Genomic DNA, 16,721 nt, shown 5'->3' with positions numbered 1-16,721 from the left:
TAAACTCCACTAATCCCTGAACCCTAAAATCCCTCACTACGCCTAAAAAAAAACATTGCTGACCCTAAAACCCCTCATCATCCATAAACTCCCCCATTCCTGAACCCTTAAACCCCACATCACTCTAAACGTCATCCATTCCCAAACACTAAAAACCTTCAGCACTCCAAAACTCTACCCCCACTGAAACTTGAAAACATTCACCAGCCATAAACTCCACCCATCTGCAAAACCTTAAAAACATTAACACACTTACTCGGCACCCATCCCCGAACGCTCAAAACCATCACCACCCCTAAACTCCTCTCATCCATGACTAAAAATCCCCCACCACCCTACACTCCACCCATGCTTGATCCCTCGAAAACTTCAGTACCCCTAAGCACCACCCATTCCTGAACCCTAAAAACCTCTCAACACACCTAAACATCACTCATCCCTGAACCTAAAAAACCCTCACTACTACTAATCTTCACCCAAGTGTGTGATTTTGGATGTTTCCTTTATATGATCTTTCCTTTAAAATATTTCCTCTAATTTTCGATTTATTCGCATTTCCTTAACATTGTCTTTTAAAGGGGTTTTCCATAATTTGGTTTCCTCCAATGTGGTTTCTCAGTTTTCGTTTTTCCATTGAATTACATACATCAAGTGACACATCTGCATCCTTCTGTCTTTAAGTCAATGTGTAGCTTTGAGCCCTTAAGCAAGTGATAATTCCCAGAAGTGAAGGGCTCTCTGGAGTACATGCAATGTGGAGAAGAGCACTCTAAAGTTCCCTAGTATGATTCTCCAGTAAGACAACTTGAGAGCAGGCGTACTCGCTTTCCATCACTAGTTTGCAGACCATAACTGTACATGCTGCCTTGCTATGAGATCCACTATTTGTGGATGTGATAAAGACTTTTAATGTAATCTGCAAGAAATTCTACTGCATGGAACCCTGTCAGCCAATGTGTTTGTACGGGACAGTCTTGAAGGTTTTGCCTAATTTCAAGCTAATGTTCCTTCAGATATAGCATACACAGATGTCTCCTTGGAGGTGACTGGTAGAATTACTTTTTATTTCTACTGAAACAAAATAAGTATCATCCTCTACCATACATGGAAAATCAACAGCTATACAATTTAACATAGGGCTGTACACATAACATGAGTAGGATTAACCAACCAGTTTGATGTATGGTGCATTGTGAGAATCTGTTGCAGGATATTAATACTAAAATAAGTTTGAAACTGATGAATGCATTTTAGTTTAGTTTTAGGTACAGTTGTATTTGCTACTTGTTGAAATTATATCAGCAAACACAGCCAGAGATGAGCACTCCCAGGTATTGGTAGTTTTATATAGGATGATATTTAGTTCCTTTCGTAAATGGCTGATTAGCAGGGGAGAATTAAGGAGAAATCCCAGTTCAAGTTACCCGGCTCTGTTACTGCCCAGCACGCAGAGTGTCCTTTTTTTAATGAACTGTGGATGAGTGTTTCTGCTTGAATATCGATTTTTCCAAGGCAAGGAACAAGCTCTTCTTTGCAACAGATACACATTGTTTTGATTTAGGGTCAAACAGATTATGGCCTGCATTACCATGAGAACTGGGCCATTTCTAGGCCATGATCCCCACTTTAGATCTGGCTTGAAAGCTTTCTGCACCTGCCAGATGTCTCCGTACAATGCACAGAAAGTGGGCTTTGGGTCAGCCCCCTTCAGCTATACCCCGTTTGGGTAAGTCCCTCTGAAAGATTATTTTGAAATACTATCAGTCACATCTTGGTTCACCACAGAGGACTATTTCTTTCTCAGTGTCAAGCGGTTGACTACTATTTGTATGGCAGTGCTTCCATTGCAGTGCACGAGTTGCATTGTTTTCAAATGCAGCAGTTGCATTTAGAGACTATTTCATTAACATAGACACCATCTTGAAAATAAAGCTCCCCCCACAAAAAGCAACACATTGTGCATGTTAACCAAATTATTTCTTGCAGTACAATGTAGTTAAGTGTACTAATACACTTTAATATTTATTATGTATTATTTCAAAAGAAAAAAATTTGTGTGCCTAAGAAGGTAAATCGAAAATACAAAACGAATGGTTGTTTTAAAAAATAACACCTGATATGTGTAATACTGTGTTTACTTACTTACGTAGATCATACTTGAAGTGTTTGTGCTTTATGCACGTTTTTTGGGACTCTTGCGGAAAGGCACTGTACGATATGGCTATTGAGTTTTTCTTCTCTCTTTCTGGCTCACAACCTGTGGTTGGCTTATCTGTTAAAATTCACCAGCAATTTGTCATACAGCCAGTGACTGTCCACCACCTTCACCACACCACACAACTGCATAGCAGGCAGAAAACAGGTGTGCTCTGTGTATTTTTCCCCAGCTGCCCATCACCCAGCAAGAGACCACACACCCTACCTCAGCATGTAAAGATGTCAGTCATGGCCAATGCTCACTGACAGTGATGGGAACAGCATCTGTGGGCATGATTCAACTAGCCTGTACTTCTTTTACCATCCGTAGGCTTAGTAGACTATGTGGTGTGAGTCATCAGTTAGGTGACTGAGCAATAGCTGAGGTCCATCTCCCTTGAAAAAGTAGGAGATCCAGCACCACTTTCCCCTACAATGATAATCAGTCTATTTCAGGTTTCTTGTTTGTCTTTAGAATGGTGGCTCTTTGACTGACTTCCCTTTAGGCAAAGTGGTCTTTTTATAGCTTGAAAAACATACTTTTCACACCGGAATCCTTGGTAACTAAGGGCCTAATTTAGATCTTGGCAGATTTGGTCCCGCCGTTGTTTGTCCGTCGGATTCTCTGTTCGTCTACTAGGCAGTCCGTCCGGTCTATTTAGATGTTGGCAGGTCGATGGACGAAAGACCATCAGAGTGCCGCCATCTCCGCCACTTATAACCGCCGCCACGGAGGGACGATGGGACTCCCGCCAAGATCTAAATCAGGCCCTAAGTGTTACAATTCATGCTTAATCGTCAGTGTGGGAGGTTTCTCTTTATATCACTTGGACCATCCTTATAGCAATTAATATCTTCTACTCTTCTCGTTATAAGCAATGCAAAAAGTATCATTATTTTAAAACAGTTGTTAAAACATGAGTTCACCTGTTTGCCCAGCAATACAATCCATTGTCTCAAACGGTGGTGTATGCTTGCGTCTTAGCCCTGCATTTCCTCTACTGTGTGTTATGTCTGTTTAATTTTGTATTGTGTCAGCTGGTAGCAATGTTAGAGTTCCCTCTGTTTCCATGACATATTTCTGAATAGGTGTTTATGGGCTGCCAGTGTGTATTGCCTGTGCTACAGATACACAGAGCTCCTCAGTCTTTCCTCATTCCACTTGAAGACGCAAAATCAAAATTAAAAAGAATGTAGTAATGCTTGCCCTGTTTCTGGCTAAACGGGTCTGCTTGGAGGGTCTTAAGTAAATAGGTAAGTTGAGGGATGTAGAGAAACAGAAAATTGATGAAGAAGAATTATTCCTCAGGCTCATTAGAACCAATGATAAATTGGTGGTTGGAAGCTGTTTCTCCAGGGTCTTGTGCACTCTCAGGATGGACTCTCTCTTCCCATCTACCCCGAGAGCCGATCCACAAATATAAATAGATAGTAGGTACCAACTGCCCATTCTGAAAAGAAAGTACTGAGATTGGGAATGCAACCTTTATGTTGTATTGTAACCTTAGAAAACCCCCCATCCCACGCTGCGAAAGATACATATCATGCATCCAAGCACATTGCAGAGCATATGTATCTACATGACAGCTGCCTATGATACTTACCTAACCAGTTCTTTCATGGCCACTGGTTGATTTTTACATCTATGTATTGTTTTCATGAAAATCAATAAAATTAGTTTTAAAAAAATAAGTCCATTTTTAATTTGCAAACACCTTTCAGTGGTAGCCTGGTCTTCTGACTTGCCAGACCAGCCTGCTATAGGTGGGCTGAACTGAAAATGTCCTTTTACGCAGACCATACAATGGCCGGCCTTGTAGCAGGTTTCAAACCATAGCTAAGGTGCAAACCAGAAGGATTGGAATGCCTCACAGAGTTGCTGTCTTCTCTTTCAGATCAGAATTATGACATTGTGACTATAGGTGCTCCAGCGGCCCACTGTCAAGGGTTTAAAACAGGAGGACTACGGAAACACCTGCACAAATTTGAAGAGGCAAAAAAGAAGTAAGTATGCAGTCTCAAATGATAGCATTTCAAGTGGAGTTTTATCAAACAATATGATTGGGTGAAACAATTAGAGAAATTAGGGATGGGTGCAAACACATTTTAAGGAAATAAAATATGTTGTACATAAATAATATTTTTTACTTCGACTGACTTTTTCATTTAAATTGTGTTTCTGCTCGTGCCCAGCTTTGTGAGCTTTTCTCTTTTGAAGGCTGTCTTCCATTTTATGACAGGTCTTCAGACATTGAAAGTTGCAAAGTAAAAGGATGCATTTCTTATTCTTTCCACCATCAAAAAAATGCAGCCTTTAACTTTTTCTGCTGTAATCGGTTGCACTCTTTGTCCTCCTCTGATGACTGTGTGATTCCAAATGCGAAGAAACTTATTTTCGAAAGCTTATGTATTTGCATCAAAGTTTACATGATTCTAGTCCCAAATTTTTAGCCAAGCTCTTTCTTTCTTATCAATCAGCTTGTATCCTTCGCTCTGCCTATTCTTTTTTGCCAACTGTTCCAAGATAAGTAAAACATGCCAAGGAGCACCATATTTGAATATGAAACATGTTTGGCCTCATTATGATGTTGGGCAGACTCACGTCCTCCCGACACCGTTGCAGAATCGGGACCAACCGACCGACCTCCAGTCGGCGGTCCCGATCGCAGTATTAGGATGCGACTGCACATGGTGCAGTCGCACCTCCTATTTCTCTATGGGAGCTTGTGCTGCGGTTGGAAACCGTCCGCAGCACAGGCTCCCATAGAGAAGTAGGAGTTTTTGCTAATCCCTGCATCGCGTGGCAGCCACCACACGGTGACTGCCACGCGGTGCAGGGATTGACAGAGGGGCACCGTATGTAGCAGGGGATCCCTGCTAGGAGCCCTCAAAGTCGCTTTCCGACAGGCTTTTCATGTCGGAAAGCCCGACGTTAAAAGCCTATGGGAAACCAACTACGTAATCCAGATGGCAGAAACGCCGTCCTTAAGGGATTACGTGCCGGTACCGTCTGGCTCTGTCAGCCGGATTGACCGGCAGGTTTCAATTCCGACCACCGTATTTGTTATACGGCGGTCGGAATAAAAACCAAAGACGTCGGTCAGAAAGCCTCCTAGCGACATCAAAATCAGAGCCGTAGTGTTCAGAATTACTTTTAATTCATATTTGATCAGCAGTAAATTTTCGACAATTTCCCAAAAACCTTAAAACCTGGCTTTTTATTTTGCGGTCTGTACTCTTGTTGAATCTCTGAGTTCCTGGCAATGCGCTTCAGTTGGTTCTCAAGCACTTTATAAATCCCCTTTACATTAAGTTACATGTCACTCCTGTTTTAGACGAAGGCAGCTCAAATAACAAAATAGTATAAATAAGAAATAAGCTTCCAAAAATATCTTTTAAAATTATTGATTACAGTTTTTGGGGGAAATCTAGCAGGATTTAAAACATTAATGAGGAGGAGCATGTTTTATATTTTAATAAGTGTATGTCCACTTCAAGTACACAGTCCATGAATGTCAACTGAAGTTGATGTTTTGTTAAATAAGCTCCTTCATCATTCCTATTTTATATCCCAAAGTAGTCCTCTAGAGTCTTTCAGACCAGCAGTATCCTTCAGCCAAAAGTTATACTTTCTTGTGTCCTTAACAGTACAGTAAAATAAGATGAGTCCTGATGGCTGCCATATTTGTATAATTTAAATACAATACTGTCTGCTTACCTTTTCTTCACAGTGAAAACTGACTCTAAAAGTTTGCAATAGATCCTTTCATCTTATATGCCCCTACTGTAAAGGATCTTGATTCTGGAATTTTTTCTACGTGAAATCAGAAAGTCTTAGTGGTGGGCTGAAACATATTATATGTATACACACTGAGTAGTTGAGTATCTTCGGGGTGGCTTGTGCTAAAAACAGGACTTTGCAATGCAATTGTTCTTGCCTTTGGGACCTTATATGTATTTAGCTTTGCAGCACATTAGCCTGGGTGCTGAATCATCTACTGTTCTTTAACATGGAGGGAAAGTGAGCACAAAACTGCGTGACATGCCCGGTATGGGAACACATGGAGAGAAATATTGCCTTTCAGCGGGAAATGGTATAGTCCAAAGCTCTGTTTTTAATATAAAATCAGGGCCTTCAGTGGTCATATCACTGAAAATCCAAGAATATTGTCTACGGGTGCTCATGGAAGACAATTTCTATGGACTGGAATCTAGAGAATGCCAAAGTGATACTGGTATTTTACTGATCTCTGCTGATCGTTTTCCATCAAGAAAGTCAAATAGAAGCATTTGCCAGAAAAATAAAAAAAAGAAAGTCCCTCAGCAGAAAGCAATTCTGGTATTTTACTGACCTCTGCTGGTAGTTTTCTATCAAGACATTTAAATAGAGACAGTTGAAGAGAAAGAAAGTCCCTAAGTGGAAGCAGACAAGTCCCAGGGCTGATCTCCAGAGCCCACAAAGTACATACACAGATAAGTATATACTAAAGTATAAACAAGAGGTCGCAAATGCTCGACCTAATAAAGGATGCATTCACCCCACTTGCATATACAATTTCAACTGAGCAGTGAACTGTTTTAAACACAGATAAACTTAATGGGGTGAGTGGAGACATGTGAGAAATGGGCAGTGTTACCTGTTAATATTTGCTAAAGGTCCAGCTGCCTTTGGTTTGCATGAAGTCCTTATACTTCAAGAGGTTGTGGTTCAATCAACAAAATAGAGCCTTGAGAAGCTATTTGGGCAGCAAAGCAGAGAAAAATGACCTGCAGAGGCCCTCATTCAGAGGCGAATGCAAATTGATCAGCCTCACAGGTAAAAATTGCAGAGTCCCTCATTCCAGTAAGGGTGCAAAGTGCCTTCCTCCCAGGTGAAAAGTGCACACCTGGTAAGTACCCATTAAAGACTGAGCTTGGTTCGATATTTATCAGGTGCCCAATTTGCACCCGTCCTGATCTACACACCTCATAATGTGGGATAACACACAAATATTGCATTTTATTGCCCATTCCGAGGTGCACACTCATGATGATTATGCGCAGTGACGCTTTGCTAGAGTGTTGGATCTCAGATGGTTCATGACCGTATTACAATGCGTTCCTGAAGGAATGTGTACCTGTTCATCCCTCCCCAACACAGGTACACACAGCCACGCCAAGCTGTTTCCATAAGAACAAGTGGCAAAGCCTTTTTTCGTTTTATCCAATGATGATTCCTTAAACACTTTATTTTCTTCCTTTAATTAATGTGTTCATTTTTTTCCGCTGTGCTTTTGCCATTTGCTAACAATTTGCTAATTTTTTGTTGATTTCTTTTTTTAGCAGTTTTGAGGAGTGTTGGTGAGTTTTCTGTTTTTGAGAGCCTGTTGAGAGAAGTGTTCCTCTGTCACTCTGGCACAAAATAGTATAATCTGTATTATGCTGTTTATTTCACCTCCCCTAGTCATCTGTCACCTGCAGAAAAATGCATTTTTATTTTGTATTTACTTCCATTGTCTCAACTGCCATGCATCACTATGCTTGCTTGTTGTTTTTCAATGTTTTTTGGTATGTTATTTAAGAATGACAGCACTTTACGTTCTGTACTCCCACCAGCAACACTCTACGTCCAATGACAGCTGTTACCAGAACTGCAGTTTGAAACTATCCAGAAATTGCAAATTCCCTGCTGTCACACACGGCCATAAAAATCTAGAACTGACATTTTGTCTAGATCATTTCTTTTGCATATTAATCTGATCTTTTAGCGTGTGTGACCTGATTTATTGAGTTTTTTATTACAATAAATTCTATCAAGCTTCAAAAAAGAACTTACTTGACTTTGCATCACACTGCCTCTTCCTTGTAGGTGAAAATTTGTTGGGTAAGCCTGCAGTCCTTTTCTCTGGTCCCTGTCAGTTTCTAGAAGGCAGACAGCGGCACGTGGCTGTGAATTTGCTCAGCGGTGACATAGATGGATGCACTCTGTATGCCTGAGGCTCCTAGTATTCTGGAGCACATTCTCTGGCTCTTCACAGGTCAACGCTATTCATTTGAAAGAGTGTTTGCAGTTTGGAATGCAGATGTATGTCAACAAGCCATGCCATTTCCAATGAAAAAACAAATATGTTATCATAAACAGTACTTCATTTTCAGTTGCTTGTTTAATTAGTAAATTATTGAAGAAAGTCATTTATCTATAAACATAACCTCCTTTTCTGGAAAACACTTGATGCACAGCAATTAACATTTTTGTGAAGAATTTCCTGAAGAGGTATTTAGTTTATTGATTCTCTTTGTAAGTGTAGTATTCCTTTTTTCTGGTCCTCCAATTTTGCAAACTGGTACTACAAGGGCACACAACTTTTCCAAACTGACAGCGGGGAGTTGTAATACCAAAATGTTGCAGTCATTATTTTAACTGTGTGCCTACCCCTTAGCAAATAGACTTTGGGAGATGGCACAGTCCCAGCTTTTTGGAAATTGTAATGTAAATTTACAGCCATGTACCTCTTTACATTATTCGATCAGAGTGTGAACACCACACATGAAACAGGCACAGTGAATTGAAACTTCAAATTATGGAGTGGCAAGAGTAACGTTGGCACTCTCTTAATGTGTGTATCCCAAATTACAAAAGGCCAAAACTTGAATATTGAGCAGTTGTTGAGTAAACTGCAATATGAGTTTACAGACCTTCCCACACCTTCCAAGTGACGGAAAGTCAAGAAGTCTTAAGTAATAAATAGCTGGCATGCCAAAACAGCTGTGTCACACTTAGTATTCCAACAATTCTTCTATTTTATTAAAGTCATAGAAGTTCAACCAGCCAACATTTAAGACATAGAATTCCAACTAACTAACACGTGTTTTGTTATGGAAAGGGTAGTACTGTTTACTTCAGCAGGGCTGGAGAGTAACATAGATGTGATTTCTAGTCACCTCTATCACTCCTGGAAATTAACAAATCAAAAAATTGCAGGTGAATGTAAAGGTTAATCAGAGAATAAACATATTTAGGGAACTGCAGGATTAAACAAACCCTGTAGTGTAGTTAGAACCAGCATGCAAGTGAAACCAAATCCTACAGCATTGAAGTATAGTATGCTACCCACTAGTTACGTTATGCAAGCAAACCAGGACTACAATGGAACATAGCTTTTCCAAACTGATAGGGGGGAGTGGTAATGCCTGTGTGTTACAGTCATTTTTACTGTGTGCCTGTCCCATAATAAAAATACTTTGTAAGATGGCAAAATCCATGCTTTTTATCAATTGTAATTTAAATTTAAAGTCCGAGGCTTCTCTGCATTATTTTACCTGGGTATGGACACCACACACTACACAGGCACTGTTAAACCAGGGCTTAAGTGGGAAAAAGCACACTGAACATTGATGCCAGGTATATGCCAAGGATCTTTCACGGACAAAAGCAACTGGTGATATCCAAATCTCATTGAGCTTACTTCTGACAGTAAGACATACACAAACTTTGACAGTTGCCAATAGAAGTGACCTATTAGCAGTGAACTTTGTGTACGTACTATTTTAGTAGCAGCCATGGGAAGGGTCCAACAAGGTATTGATGCAAGAGTAATTTAAGTTGGGAGTGGGATGTTTCTTAAGGAGCTAAAAGAAATTTTCTTTCCTTATCTGGATCTTTTAGAGTTGAAAATAAAAATAATTTTAAATCACAGGTACCTTTGTGTTGTATCACAACTGATTGGAGCTTGGGGTGACTCATGTTACTACTTTTCTTTTATTTGGGATATTTGACCGTTGATAGAGTAGAGCAAAAGATAGTGCTACGTATCTGGTAGGTTGGCCGTGGCATGTGTGTGGCCTGAACGAATGACCCACGGTGTGTTTGTAGTATGTTCTAACACGGGTTTGTCTGCTTAATGTATCTTCCGATTGTTCTTCCCCTGTTTCCTCAGTACTTCTCCAGCCTCTCAGTCCATCATTTACATACCCCAGGATATCGTTCGGGCAAAGGAGATTATTGCAAACATTAACACTCTGAAGACCCAAGTCAGCTACTACGCAGAAAGACTCTCAAGAGCAGCCAAGGACAGATCCTCCAATGGCCTTGAGAGGACACTGGCCATTTTGGCTGACAAGGTGAAAGGATGATTTTTTGTCTCTGTTCTTACCTTTCATACTGTTTCCCAGTTGCTTAAGATGTCCATATTGTGGCTCTTGACAAATAGTTTGACTATTTGAACTGTGGGTTAAATGAATGTAATTTCACTAAATTAAGGCAAGCAGAAACATTCAAAGCTAGTTTTTTTAAAGCATTTCCTAATAATTTAATAATCATACAAATGGTTGATTTCATAACTCATAGTGTTATCATAAAGTATGTGAACAATCAATATTGCATGACCACAATCAGAGTATTGCTTCAATTCATGATTTAATTTGAGTCCTACTCATCATGAGGAAGATAAGACTGCATGTGTGGGAACTTTTCCAGGAGCCTCAACCCATACATTGGTTAATAGGCTGGCTAAGATTGTGACAGTCAAATCCAGTTACCACCGGTCACCTAGGACTTAACTTTACTATTGAGCCTAAAAGAGAGCACCAAGTACATCTCTTTGATACTTAAACCTCATGCAGCGAAGCCGAGCACTTTAACACATACCCAGTGAGGCAGTGTGGGGTTATAGACTCAGAATTCAACAGGCCTTCTAGCAACAATCAACACATCAGTCTCCTGTCAGTGCTTTGGCTTACAAAAAGGAAAAGTTCTTCACTTTTGCACAACTGTACATAAAATTTTGAGTGTACTTCATGTCTTACGCTTGTATCTTATATGGGCCCCAGCGTAGTTAGACATCTGTTTTTCCAGTAGGATGGAGTATAGTCAGTAATGCATAATAGACCTTTGGTCCTACTTTGTGAAGACCATGAAGAAACTGTCCCTGCAGTAACCTCTAACCTACTGTGATCTTGCTGACCCCCACACCCAGGAGTCAGGTGCATTCAGATGCAGTGGGATAATGGTACCCCTCCCTTCAGGAATTGCAGCCACCCCGTAACTGTTTATTTCCTGGATCATGTTCATGATCTGCAGTTTTCAGTCTGTACTTTGTCTGGGATCAGTGGAGTTCTCCGCTCTAGATGGTATTCTCCTTGCATGGCCTACTCATGCCCTGCCTGGTGAGAATAGGCAGCACCAGTATCAGCATTGGAGCAGCTGTGCTCAAGTCGCACGGATTGCCGTCTGGTGGGCCTTGCTGTGCAGCATCTTCCTCAGGCCCAAACACTAGCATATCACCCAAACTTTGGTAGGAGCCCACCCTGGCTCACAGTCAATCAATCAATCAATAATTTGTAAAGCGCACTACATACCCGCCAGGGTTTCAAGGCGCTGAGGGTGGGGAGAGGGGGGGAGCTGTTGCTACTGGTCGAACAGCCAGGTCTTGAGTTGTCTCCTGAAGGCTAGATGGTCTTCGGTTTGTCATAGGATGAGGGGGAGGGTATTCCAGGTCTTGGCGGCGCGGTGGGAGAAGGATTTGCCTCCGGCGGTGGTTCTGCGGATGCGTGGGACGGTAGCCAGGGAGAGGTCAACGGAGCAGAGTTTTCTGTTGGGTACATAGAAGGAGAGTCGACTGTTGAGATAGGCTGGGCCGGTCTTGTGGAGTGCCTTGTGTGCGTGGATCAGGAGCTTGAAGGAGATTCTTTTGTCGACAGGGAGCCAGTGCAGGCTCCTCAGGTGGGGGGGGTGATGTCGCGGCGTGGGACGTCGAGGATCAGGTTTGCAGAGGCATTCTGGATTCTTTGCAGTCTATTGATGACCTTGGTCGGGGCTCCAGCGTAGAGGGCGTTTCCGTAGTCGAGTCTGCTGCTGACTAGGGCCTGGGTGACTGTTTTCCTTGTGTCTGTTGGGATCCATCTGTAGATCTTGCTGAGCATATGGAAGGTGTTGAAGCAGGTGGAGGAGACAGTGTTGACTTGTTTGGTCATGGTGAGTTTCGAGTCGAGGATGACTCCCAGGTTGCGTTCGTGGTTGGTGGGTGCGGGTGGTGTCCCCAGAGACGGGGGCCACCAGGAGTCGTCCCATGCTAAGGGGTTGGGCCCGAGGATGAGGATCTCCGTCTTGTCTGTGTTCAGCTTAAGGCAGCTATCCTCCATCCAGTCGGCGACAGCCTTCATTCCCTGGTGGAGGTTGGATTTGGCGGTGAGGGAGTCCTTGGTGAGGGAGAGGATCAGTTGCGTGTCATCGGCGTAGGAGATTATGTTGAGGTCGTGATGTCAGGTGATGCGTGCGAGGGGCGCCATGGCAGATTTAGCTCAGCGTCTGCGTGCATGAAACAGCTCCACTGGCTACCTATGCGCCAAAGAGCAAGGTTCAAACTGTTGAGTCATGCGCACAAAGCACTGCATAACGTTGGACCTAAAATTCTCCAGAATAAAATCGAATTCTTTATCCCTACAAGGTGCTTGAGATCACAACACCAAGCATTAGCTAGGCCTAAGCGTATAAAGAAAGTCAGACAGGCGACCGATCATTCTCATACCTGGCGGCTAAACACTGGAATGAATTGCCTCTGGACCTGCGCCTTACTGAGAACTATGCAACGTTCAGGAAAAAGCTAAAAACTCACCTTTTTCCGATGACATTGGCATGAGCAGTCGATGACCCCCAACATAACCTACTACACGTTCCGCTAGACAGTGCCGTGATATCCGTCAGGATGAATGTTGCGCTTTACAAATACAATTACAAATACAAATGTAGACGTTGAACAGCGTCGGGCTGAGGGAGAATCCCTGCGGGACGCCGCAGATGATCTCGGAGGCTTTAGATCGGAACGGGGGGAGGCAGACTCTCTGGGTTCTGCCGGAGAGGAAGGAGGAGGTCCAGTCCAGGGCCTTGTCTCGGATCCCTGTGTCGTGGAGTCGTGTGCGTAGTGTGCGGTGGCAGACGGTGTCGAATGCGGCGGATAGGTCCAGAAGGATGAGGGCCGCCGTCTCGCCGTTGTCTAGTAGAATCCTGATGTCGTCTGTGGTGGCGATGAGGGCGGTCTCGGTGCTGTGGTTGCTGCGGAATCCTGACTGGGAGGGGTCCAGGATGCTGTTGTCTTCAAGGTAGCGGGTGAGCTGGGTGTTGACTATCTTCTCGATGACCTTAGCTGGGAACGGAAGCAGGGAGATGGGCCGGAAGTTTTTCAGTTCGCTCGGGTCCGCCTTGGGTTTCTTCAGTAGGGCGTTGATCTCGGCGTGTTTCCAGCTCTCAGGGAAGGTCGCGGTCTCGAAAGAGAGGTTGATGTTGCACAGGTGGGGTGCGATGGAGCTGCCGGCTTTGTTGAAGATGTGGTGTGGAAAAGGGTCAGACGGTGAGCCGGAGTGGATTGTGCCCATGGTCTTGATTGTGTCTTTGGTGCTCACGTTGGCCCAGGTTGTCAGGGGGTCGTGGTCGTTGGGGTGTGGTGGGTCCGGCGTGTTGGGGCCTGTTAGGGTCGTCCAGGGGTTGAAGCTATCGTGGATGTCGGCGATCTTGCGGTGGAAGAAGGTGGCGAGGGAGTCGCACAGGGCTTGCGACGGCGGGATGTCGGTGTTGGAGCTGGGGTTGGAGAGTTCCTTCACGACGTTGAAGATCTCCTTGCTGTTCTGTGCGTTGTTGTCGAGGCGGTCTTTGAAGGAGTCCCTCTTGGTGGTCCTGATGAGGTGGTGGTGGTTGCCGATGACGTCTTTGTGGGCTGTGCGGCTACCTGGCGACTTCTCGCTGTGCTATATGTTCTCCAACTTCCGGCAGGTGCGCTTAGACGCTAGGAGTTCCGGGGTGAACGAGTTGGCTCTCTTGCTGGTGTCTTTGAGGGTTTGTTTTTTCAGCGGGGCTAAGGTGTTGGCACAGTCGTCCATCCATCGTCTGAGGGTGCGTGCACCATCGTCGGGGTTGGAGGGGTTAGTCGGTGGGTTGAGTGCGAGGTTTGTCTGTAGTTGTGCTTCGGTGATTTTGCCCCAGCAGCGATGGGGGATCTGTAGGGTGCGGTGATGTGCGACGGGTTTCCGGAAGGTGAAGTGGGTGCAGTGGTGGTCGGTCCAGGTGGGTTCGGAGACGTGGCTGAAGGAGACGTGTGGGCTTGAGGAGAAGATGGCGTCGAGCGTGTGTCCGGCGATGTGGGTCGGCGTCGTGACGAGCTGTTCCAGTCCGAGGTTGGGAGGTTGTCTATCAGGGTGGAGGAGTTGCTGCCATTGTTGTTCTCCAGATGGAAGTTCAGGTCTCCGAGGAGGATGTAGTCAGTGGAGGTCAGTGCGTGCGTGCTGATGAAGTCGGCGATGGCGTAGCAGAATTGTGGTCGGGGTCCGGGTGGTCTGTAAACGAGGGTGCCTGTTAGGGTGGTCTTGGGGTCCATGAGGATCTGGAAGTGCATGTGTTCGGCGGTGCTGAGAGTGTCGTTGGTGTTTGTTGAGACCCTGATGGTCTTCTTGTGGACGATGGCGATTCCTCCTCCGACTCCGTTGGTGCGGTCTCTGTGGGCGATCTTGTATCTGTCGGGGATGGCTATGGCGATGTCTGGAGAGGAGGCTTCGTTCATCCAGGTCTCGGTTAGGAAGGCGACGTCTGGAGATGCGTTGTCGAGTAGGTCCCAGAACTCGACGGCGTGTTTGCGTGCGGAGCAGGTGTTGATCAGGATGCATCGGAGCTGGTTGTGTTTTGTCGTGGCGGGTGTCTCTGCGTCTTCGATGCAGGTGAAGCTGCAGTTCTGGCAGGCGAAGGGACCGTGGGTGCGCTTCAGGGTGGCGCTGCAGCAGGTGGGGGTTCGTCCTGAGTTGAGAGCGATGAGGGTGCTGGCGTCGTATCGGAGGCGGTCTTCATGGCTGGTGCGGGGGCCAGGGGTTCTGGCACTGGGCGCGGTCCAGGCGTGGACGGGCTTGCCTTAGGCATGGCAGCGGCGCGCCTGCCATTTTAAGGGAAGGTGGGAGGGAGGAGCAGGCGGGAGGCGGGTGGCAGGGGGCAGCGAATGGGCGCGGGGGGCCGGGCCGCAGGGGATGCAGCGGCGGGAACGGGAGCAGCACGAGCAGGCACAGCAGGGGGCACAGAAGGGAAAATGGGCAACAGGGCACAGGGTAACAAGGGCACACCAGGTTGGGGCACAAAAGGCAAGTGGGCAGTGGGGCACAGAGGAGCAAAGGGCACACGAGAACGGGGGGACAAGAGGCAAGTGGGCAGCGGGACACAGAGGAGCAAAGGGCATACGAGAGCGGGGGACAAAAGGCAAGTGGGCAGCGGGGCACAGAGGAGCAGAGGGCAAACAAGAATGGGGGCAAGAGGGCAGCGGGGCACAGAGATACTCACTCAAGAGCGCAGGTGGAGCTGCAGCGGGGGGAGCGACCTATCTGGCAAGGTCAAGGGTCGCTCTCCTCACCGCGCAGCGGCCGCCATTTTAAGGGGAGGTGGGAGGAAGGAGCAGCTGGGAGGCGGGAGGCAGGGGGCAGCGAATGGGTGCGGGGGCGGGGATGCAGTGGCGGGAACGGAGCGAGGAGGCACAGCAGGCGGCACAGAAGGCAAAATAGGCAACGGGGCACAGGGGAACAAGGGCACAACAGAGCGGGGCACAAAAGGCAAGTGGGCAGCGGGGCACAGAGGAGCAAGGGACACGAGAACGGCGGGACAAAAGGCAAGTGGGCAGCGTGGCACAGAGGAGCAGAGGGCAAACAAGAACTTGGGCAAGAGGCAAGAGGGCAGCGGGGCACAGAGGAGCAAGAAGGGCACAGAGATACTCACTTGAGAGCGCAGGTGGAGCCGCAGCGGGGTGAGCGACCTACCTGGCAAGGTCAAGGGTCGCTCTCCTCACTGCGCCGCGGCCGCCATTTTAGGGGAGATGGGAGGGAGGAGCAGGCGGGAGGCAGGGGGCAGCGAATGGGCGCGGGGGGGCAGGGCCGCAGGGGATGCAGCGGCGGGAGCGGCACGAGCAGGCACAGCAGGGGGCACCGAAGGCAAAATGGGCAGCGGGGCACAGGGGAACAAGGGCACACCAGAGCAGGGCACAAAAGGCAAGTGGGCAGGGGGGCACCGAGGAGCAAGGGGCACACGAGAACAGGGGAGGCAAGTGGGCAGCGGGGCACAGAGGAGCAAAGGGCACACAAGGGCGGGGGGACAAAAGGCAAGTGGGCAGCGGGGCACAGAGGAGCAAAAAGGGCACAGAGATACTCACTTGAGAGCGTAGGTGGAGCTGCAGCGGGGGGGAGCGACCTACCTGGCAAGGTCAAGGGTCGCTCAGTAGAGATATTCCAGTATCAGTATCCTCTTTGAGTATGCCTGCCTCCTTGACACAGGCCAGGAGCCAAATGTGGTCAGGAGTCAATCACCACCTGTCACATCTAGGCACTACATCCTCTCACTGGGATAGCCTGCTAAGCATTGTGTTAATCTTCAGGAAGGCCCTACAGTCGCAGGCACTTCAACGGCTCAGCACACACTGCACAGATACTCAGATCATGCTGACTTCTCCCTTCAGTGTGAGGGGTGCTGGTCTTGCAGCAGCAGTCGCAACTTGACACCACCGCTGCTTCTTTACTTTCCCTTTTCACAT

The 16,721-nt window shown here is 46.3% G+C and overlaps 1 protein-coding gene across 6 annotated transcripts in view; it reads left to right on the top strand.

Moving 5' to 3' along the window:
* The window catches only part of INPP4A (inositol polyphosphate-4-phosphatase type I A), an 857,226-nt gene that overhangs the window by 573,009 nt on the left and 267,496 nt on the right, over nt 1–16,721 (top strand). For all 6 annotated transcript variants that reach the window (XM_085622821.1, XM_085622820.1, XM_085622817.1 and 3 more), the window contains exons 17-18: nt 4,092–4,200; nt 10,113–10,296. In XM_085622821.1, the coding sequence (XP_085478947.1) occupies nt 4,092–4,200; nt 10,113–10,296 (293 nt within the window). The remainder of the gene's footprint in view (nt 1–4,091; nt 4,201–10,112; nt 10,297–16,721) is intronic.

The sequence above is a fragment of the Triturus cristatus genome, chromosome 8 (assembly GCF_964204655.1).
Source record: "Triturus cristatus chromosome 8, aTriCri1.1, whole genome shotgun sequence".
Lineage (NCBI taxonomy): Eukaryota > Metazoa > Chordata > Amphibia > Caudata > Salamandridae > Triturus > Triturus cristatus.
Note: the sequence above shows the minus strand (reverse complement) of the source record. Positions and strands in the feature narration are given on the sequence as shown.